Below are 7,812 nucleotides of genomic sequence, written 5' to 3'. Positions count from 1 at the left end.
CCCTATACTTGTGGGTCATCAAATACTCACCAGTTTTTTTTGTCCCACGATGTATCACGTGCAACTTTATGTGTGGCAAGTGAGGAATAATGTATGCTACCGATGATACTTTAGCAGTGGCTGGCGTTTTATTCCACCCTCCACTGGACTTTTTTCGAAATATCTATGACGAGTTCTTGACATCGCCCGCCACTAATGTGATCCCACCGAAAAACCTTTTCATAGTAGTGCCTGCGGGAGGTGCAGGCCTTATAAGACGCATGCGATGTTGCTGTCCCCAAGCCGGAGGATGAGGTGGTGGTGGAGGAGGAAGATGAAGAAGAGGAGGAGGAGCCGGCCATGCGCTGGAACCCGATGTTGGAGGGGCAAACCTGGACGTGGACAACGACGACAATGCCTTGCACGCCAGAGATTGTGTCCGCGCTAACCGTGTGGATGGGCGCGGAGACGTGGTCACCAGAGAGACAACCGGTGGTGTAGCAACAGCCTGAGCCGGAGTAGGTGCCGCTCGCTGCAGCAACACTGCACGCGTCGTCGCCACTTGCCCCATGGCCGTTCTCGTGGCAGCCACTGCCCTTCGTCTACCTCAGTGCGGTACGAGGTGAGGAGTAGATCCATGGCCTTTTTTATCGTTTTAAAGTTTAATTTAAAATGTTGAGATGCTGGGACTATGTTTAAGTTAAGTTTGTGTACTTTTGGTGTGAAGTATTTTATGTTTCAAAATGTTGATTTTTTAAATCATAAATGTTGAATAGGTCTGCTGTATTGGGCGTGTCTAAAAAAACGCTGGCGTCCGGCTGGCTGATCCAAACGGATGAAAAATAATTGTGTGAGTTTGTGTTTGTACGTTGGAGTTGGCCCAGGAGAACCTGCTCCTCACAAGAGTGAAGAAAAAGAAAAAAATGAAGTCTAGGAAGTTTCCTTGCAGCAGCAAAATCGAGTTGGATATTTTTATCTTTCCAACAATTACGGTGCGTACGGTGTTGGACAGCAACCAAGGGAAGGGAAGGGAGACCGCACGCATTGCCGGCGGCCGGTTACTCCACTTGCCTCCTCCAATTCAATCGGCGGCGAGGACGAGGCGGATGCGCCTTCTCCGCCTCCGCCTCCGCCTCCCGCTGCCAGCGCTACTGCCAAGTCCAAATCCAACAACCAAATCCTTCTTCTCATTATCCTCTTGTTGGCCAGGAGTCACGCGCACCAGCCCCACCAGCCACCACGAGCAGATGTCGACGACCTCCTCCTCCGCGGCGGCCGTCGCCGAGGGCTCTGCCGCCCGCCGCTTCTGGATCGCCGCCTCCTCGCGGGAGGCCGCCTTCGCCACGTACACGCCCTTCCTCCTCTCCCTCGCCGCGGGGTCACTCCGCCTCGACTCCTTCCGCCACTACCTCGCGCAGGACGCCCACTTCCTCCACGCCTTCGCACGCGCGTAAGCCTTTCCCCTTCAATCTCGCCTTTACATTCTGATTACCCTGGATCTGATCCATTCCGTACCATCAGCTACGAGATGGCCGAGGAGTGCGCCGACGACGAAGATGACAAGGCCACCATCACCGCCCTTCGGAAAGCCATCGTCCGCGAGCTCAACCTCCACTCTTCCGTGCTCCAGGTCCTGATCCTACCCAACTGCCAACCCCATTCTTCACCCCACACACAACTGATTTCCTCGCCATTGATTCGGATTTACTTGCACCTCTCGGAGGCTCTGCCTGCACCCACGACCCGATCTGACCCCCTTGCATATAATGATAAAAACGGATGTCCAGCATGCTACTAACGTTGATAGAAACCAATTTGTTCAGGATAGTATGATATGAAATACCTTATATAGTCGGATTCCACGTACAATTGCTATTATCTTATAGAGCCTCTTTTCATATATTTAAGATAGGAGTACAATGTAACAAACCTGTGCGTGCATTTAACAACCCAGCTATTGATTCTTATATTCAAGTTTGCTGTTGTTTTATCGGTCATGATTATTTAAGTCATACCTGATGATTTCAACTATATCAACTGTAAATCATATACATATTTCACTGGGGTATGAAGTTCGAAATCTTACATCTACAAACAAAATGCTCGACAGGTGCCATCTGGTTTCATTTTTAGGTCCTGCCAGAGAGATAAATCACAGTTTCACTGCACGCCGTGTGCTGCAGTTATATGTATGTATATAATAGTCCTTTGGACTGGATTATACTCTCGTATACTGATTGCTACTGTATTAATTAAATTTTCTTCCCCACAAGGATCTTCTTTTTAATACCAAGAGTTTTCATTACTCAGCTAGTTGTCTTGGCTATCCAATTTGCAGGAGTGGGGAGTTGATCCTACCAAAGAGATCCCTCCAAGCCCAGCAACAACCAAGTACACTGATTTCTTACTTGCAACTGCAGCTGGAAAAGTTGATGGTGGGAAAGGTTCTGATAAAATGGCCACACCATTCGAGAAGACAAAAATTGCTGCGTACACTGTTGGGGCGATGACTCCGTGCATGAGGCTTTATGCATATCTTGGCAAAGAACTCGGCGTTTTCCTGAAACAAGATGAAAATCACCCATACAAGAAATGGATCGATACGTATGCAGCCACTGACTTTGAGGTATAGGACATGTCATTCATTTATGTATTGATCCTACTTCTGCATGTAATACTGGCCTGCTTTAATAGAACTAGTGCATGCGTGTTTCTCCCTCCGCTGCAGAGTAATGCACTCCAAATAGAAGAGTTGCTTGATAAACTAAGTGTCTCTTTAACTGGTGAGGAGCTCGAGATTATTGGGAAGCTCTACCAACAAGCTATGAGACTGGAGGTTGAGTTTTTCTCTGCTCAGCTCCTAGAAGAACCTGTTGTAGCTCCACTTTCAAGATATCATGATCCCAAAGACAAGCTCGTGATCTTTTCTGATTTCGATTTGACATGCACTGTTGTTGATTCGTCTGCCATTTTGGCGGAGATTGCGATTTTGTCACACCAAAAGGCTAGTCAGAGTGGGTCTGATAATGTCCTTGACCGTACAAAATCAGCAGACCTGAGAAATTCGTGGAATATGCTATCTAATCAGTACATGGAAGAGCATGAGCAATGCATACAAAAGTTACTTCCTCCAGAAGAAGGTCTGCATAATGCTCTCTCTGTTTGATTAATTTCTGATGAAAATTTGCAATTTACCAATAATGCATAACCATGCTTGCAATAACCAGCTGATGATTCGAGTGCTTTTTGTTTGATTCCAGCAAAGTCAGTAGATTACGATCAACTATACAAAGGTCTTGAAGTGCTATCAGAATTTGAGAGACAGGCAAATTCTAGGGTTATTGATTCCGGTGTCTTGAGGGGAATGAACTTAGATGATATCAGAAAAGCTGGGGAGCGGCTTATTCTGCAAGATGGTTGTCGAAATTTCTTTAAGAAGATTGGAGAGACAAGGGAGAAGGTCAATTTAGATATCCATATTCTTTCCTACTGCTGGTGTGCAGAGCTTATTAGGTCAGCCTTTTCATCAGGTAATGCTGAAAACCCTTGGCTATTTGTTCTTCCATTTCTTTCTGATGATGGTCACTACATGTTTACAACTTGTAGCTTTACAGTTGAGTTCTGTCCTTGGTGTACATTAATTATTTTGTTATCAGTATGACCTTGTGACTGACTATCATTTGAACTGTTCCTTGCAAAAAGAGGACTTATCTTTTTTGAACAGTAGCAATGGCTTTGTGAGTGCTGTTTACCATGATTACTGTATCATTTAGTTAGTACCAGTGTTTTGTTCTGGTCTTTTTACTTATTATGTTGATCTGTGAGTGACTGCCAAGTAAGGGTCAACCAATATTTGACAGAACTTGGGGTTTATTTCTTTCGAACAAACAATGACCTTCATCTGGCAACTTGATCAAAACCAACGGTACTACAGAAATTAGCAAAGTACCAGTGTTTTGTTGTTGGTTTTTTTTACTTATTATGTTGATCTGTGAGGGACTGCCAAGTAAGGGTCAACCAATATTTGACAGAACTTGGGGTTATTTCTTTTGAACAAACAGTGATCTTCATCTGGCAACTTGATCAAAACTAACAGTACTACAGAAATTAGCAATTTTATATGTTTGCTAGTTATCTTTAATTCTGGGGGCAATGGTTGGTGTTCCCTGGACATGTCTGCTGCAGTGTTTTTATACCAAAAACTCGTATTTTTATGTTAAGGTCAAAAGCCAAAACTCGTGTAATTTTTATGTGCTCATGCCCTCATGCAGTTGGTTGTCTTGACGGAGTAAACATACATTCCAACGAGTTTACCTTTGAGGGATCTGTTTCAACTGGTCACATCAACAGAAAGATAGAGTCTCCACTAGACAAAGTTGAGAAGTTCAAAATCATCAAAAGTGACCTGGATAGTATAACATCATCGTTGTCTGTTTATATCGGGGACTCAGTTGGAGATTTGCTTTGCTTGTTGGAAGCAGATGTTGGTATTGTTGTTGGATCAAGCACAACCTTGCAGAGAGTGGGCAAACAGTTTGGTGTTTCTTTTGTTCCATTGCTTCCTGGTTTGGTAGAGAAGCAAAGGCGGCTCTGGAAGCAAGAAGCATCCATCTTCAAGGCGCGATCTGGAGTTCTTCATACGGTTTCTAGCTGGTCAGAGGTACAGGCCTTCATTCTGGGAAATGATTCCAGCTGATTGTTGCTGGCTGTCCTTATCACTCTCTTTTCCTTTGCTATCAAGACTGGTACCAGCTCATGCAAATCAGACGTGAAATCCCCGTTGTGGCCATTTTATGAAAGCCACATTGCTATTCACCTCCTATATGAGTACCCTGTGTTCTGAAATGGTTTTGTTTGTATGATCAATGTGTCATTGATTACACTTGAGTTGTCTTTCCATTTGGGATCATTTCTTATAATCGTGGTTCCTGGCATGGCTACAGAACAGAGTGGTATACTGTCTCCAGGTGTTCCCCAGGTGCAAGCGTAGAGCTGTTTTTGGCAATGAAATTTGAGATTGCTATATGTTTGTTTGTTTGACTATATATCCTTATAATGGGACTGATCATAGCTGAGATGATTGGAGGCAGAACATTGAAGATGTAAAGTCACGCATAGGATGATAAACAAAATACTCCCTCTGTTTCAAAGTAAATATAATTGATGTTTTGGCATCGGTCGGTTTTTCCAAAGTAATTATAATTGATGTTTTGGCATCAGTCGGGTTTTCCAAACTGACTGACGTCTTGGCTCAGCGCACTCAACGGGTTCCAGACTTCTCTGATTCTAACATCTTTGCAGACGAACATCGACGTCGAGTGCAATATGCAGGCTATGTCGTTGCAGAGGCTTAGCCAGGAGTGTGATATGCAAGACATGGGTGAGAACTTCTGTAGACCCAAAACCCTACACCACCCAGAGGGACCTTGCCTATGGGCTACCCTAGGTTGGTCCAACCGCCTTGAGGGTCGTTGCTCTCCAACATGAAGAACGAGGAAACAAGAACATGGGAGAAATGTAAAAAGTAGGAGAAAAAGTAGTAGATGCTTGTGTTGTTCAATCACCATCACCTCCACCCCTGGTAGGAATTGTTTCTGATTGGCGTTGCCGAGCCCGGGCTGGTGCCCGTTCTCGTCGTCGTCATTGCGAGGGTTGGGTTTGTTGCGGTTGTTGTTGTTGAGCAGCATGGCTTGCTTAATGACCCAACAATTTCGATTCATGTGGCGCATGGCTGTTCAACTATCAGTTGTTGTCGCCATTCTTTCACTTGAATGCTTCTTGGTGCCACCGCCCTGGCGCTGGTTGTCGGATCCGGCGTTGACCTCGCCGTCCTCAACATCACTGTCATTGTTGTTTGATAACTCACAAGTATAGGTGATACGGGGCTAACCCGGTGTAGGCCGATCTTTCACGATTGGAGTGGGATCCCTCGAAGAACACGATGAACACGGGGAAGAACGGGGAGAAATCACAAGGGGAAACACTCAAGAACAAGTCCAATCACACATCCACTAGGCAATCAAACACACAAGATTCACAAGGTACATGAACAACAAAGGGAAAGATACAAGGTAAGGTTCATCTCCAAGAGGAGGTCTTGATGGTATCCTAGACGGATCTTCCCGCGAGGGGGTCTTGATGATATCCCGCAGGATCTTCTCACATGGAGGTCTTGAAATCCATGGGAGTGGTAGTCTCTCTCTCTCAAGAGTAGAGTAGGAGCAAAGCTCACCTAAGAATGAGCTATCATATTTTCTTACCCTAGAAAGGAGGTGGAGGAGGTCTATTTGTAGCCCAAGGGGCGAAGGGGTAAGTGAGGGGGCGAATGGGTACACGGGCCTCGGCCCAAGTCATGCGCGCAGGCAAGGCCAGATGATCCGGGCGAACTTCCGGATGATCCGGACGGAGTCCCTGATGATCTGGCTTCGGTGGAAGCCTTCGGGTGTCTTCGACGCACTTATCCGGACGATCCGGGGGAAGGTCTGGATGATCCGGCTAGGCCCGGATGATCCGTACAGTGGTCCGGACGTCCGGCCTGGCTCCAGCAGCCGCTCCATCTTCTTCTCCCCCTTTCTTCCGTCTTCTCTTCCATGCTTCCATAGCGGACGGTGTAGTCATTCCTTGGCGCTTGCACTCCTCCTTGACATCCGTGAAGCTCTGACAATACCTATGCATGCCCACGGGAGAAGTGTCAAGTAGTACACCATCCTCGAAGGGGTCAAGTGAACACGTGTAAAGGAGAAGATTCACCTTTATGTATGAGAAGTAGAGGTTGCACGTGTCACTTGCCAAACGAACTCTCGACATGGTGATGTCCGTAGGATGCTCCGCATCATCTCCTCCCCCTTGGGAAAGATCCGACCTCGGATCGAAAACCAAATCACCATGGGAAAGAGATGGCGTCGCCGTGTAGGAGTGGTCGATTACCAAGTTCTCGTCATCTTGAAGCTCGAAATGGACACTCTCCAGTGTCGCACCGTCTAGTAATTCCTTCAAAAGGAGCAAAGATAACAAGCACTTGGAAAAACAAATATGGTTGCTATTATAGCGAAACCAAGCATTCAAGAGGTGATTCACCCAACAAGTGTTGTCATCAAGCATATCATATGGTTTGACAAAGAAGTGTGGCATGACATTTAAGCATATAAATTGAGCACACTCAAGGTCATCATGGAAACAAGCACGTAAATGTGAGGTAGTGATGCAAATATGTGTGACAAGAGAATAAGCATCTACCTCATGGTCATAGCAATCATGCATAAAGCGCTCAACAAACAGTTTATGGTAGGCATAGGAAGCATTCACCACACCAAATAAAACGAAGTGTCTAAACACATGAGTCAAGTACAAGACAATCCAAACATAACGTGCATAGGGTGTAGTGAAAATAGTGTGGCACTCGACACAATATAGAGAGCAATTATTCATCATGTGCGAGGCAATCAAGTCAAGCATGTGACAAGCAATGTGACATGGCATATGTGAAGAAATGATATTGGTGCAACCAACCATATGATAGTAGCAAGTAGTCCAAAAATTGGATGCAACACACAAGGTATATATGTTATGAGGCATGGAAATGTGGCAATCATGGGTGAAAGAAATATCTCGAACATGCATGCAAATGGTGCAAGCAACACATGAAGTGTGATCCACAATATCCAAGCTCAAGAAGGGTGTCACCTTGAAAGTGTGTCCTTGTGCATTCTTCACGATGCCGAAGTGGTAGAATGTATGAGGCTCACTCTCAAGAGCTCGAATGGTCAACTCACGTGAAGTGGAAGTCGACACGAAGTCCAAGTAACCTACACATGCACACAACAAAACAAAGAA

At 45.6% G+C, this 7,812-nt stretch overlaps 1 protein-coding gene across 1 annotated transcript; it reads left to right on the top strand.

Moving 5' to 3' along the window:
- Positions 1 to 978: 978 nt before the first annotated feature.
- On the top strand, positions 979 to 5,056 carry LOC119342087 (bifunctional TH2 protein, mitochondrial-like). Its single transcript, XM_037613929.1, has 6 exons — positions 979 to 1,429; positions 1,501 to 1,609; positions 2,318 to 2,605; positions 2,708 to 3,119; positions 3,240 to 3,509; positions 4,251 to 5,056. The coding sequence occupies exons 1-6, from the start codon at positions 1,086 to 1,088 to the stop codon at positions 4,673 to 4,675; spliced, it is 1,848 nt and encodes a 615-aa protein (XP_037469826.1). The 5' UTR covers positions 979 to 1,085; the 3' UTR covers positions 4,676 to 5,056.
- Positions 5,057 to 7,812: the final 2,756 nt, after the last annotated feature.

The sequence above is a fragment of the Triticum dicoccoides genome, chromosome 7B (genome assembly GCF_002162155.2).
Source record: "Triticum dicoccoides isolate Atlit2015 ecotype Zavitan chromosome 7B, WEW_v2.0, whole genome shotgun sequence".
Classification (NCBI taxonomy): domain Eukaryota; kingdom Viridiplantae; phylum Streptophyta; class Magnoliopsida; order Poales; family Poaceae; genus Triticum; species Triticum dicoccoides.
Note: the sequence above shows the minus strand (reverse complement) of the source record. Positions and strands in the feature narration are given on the sequence as shown.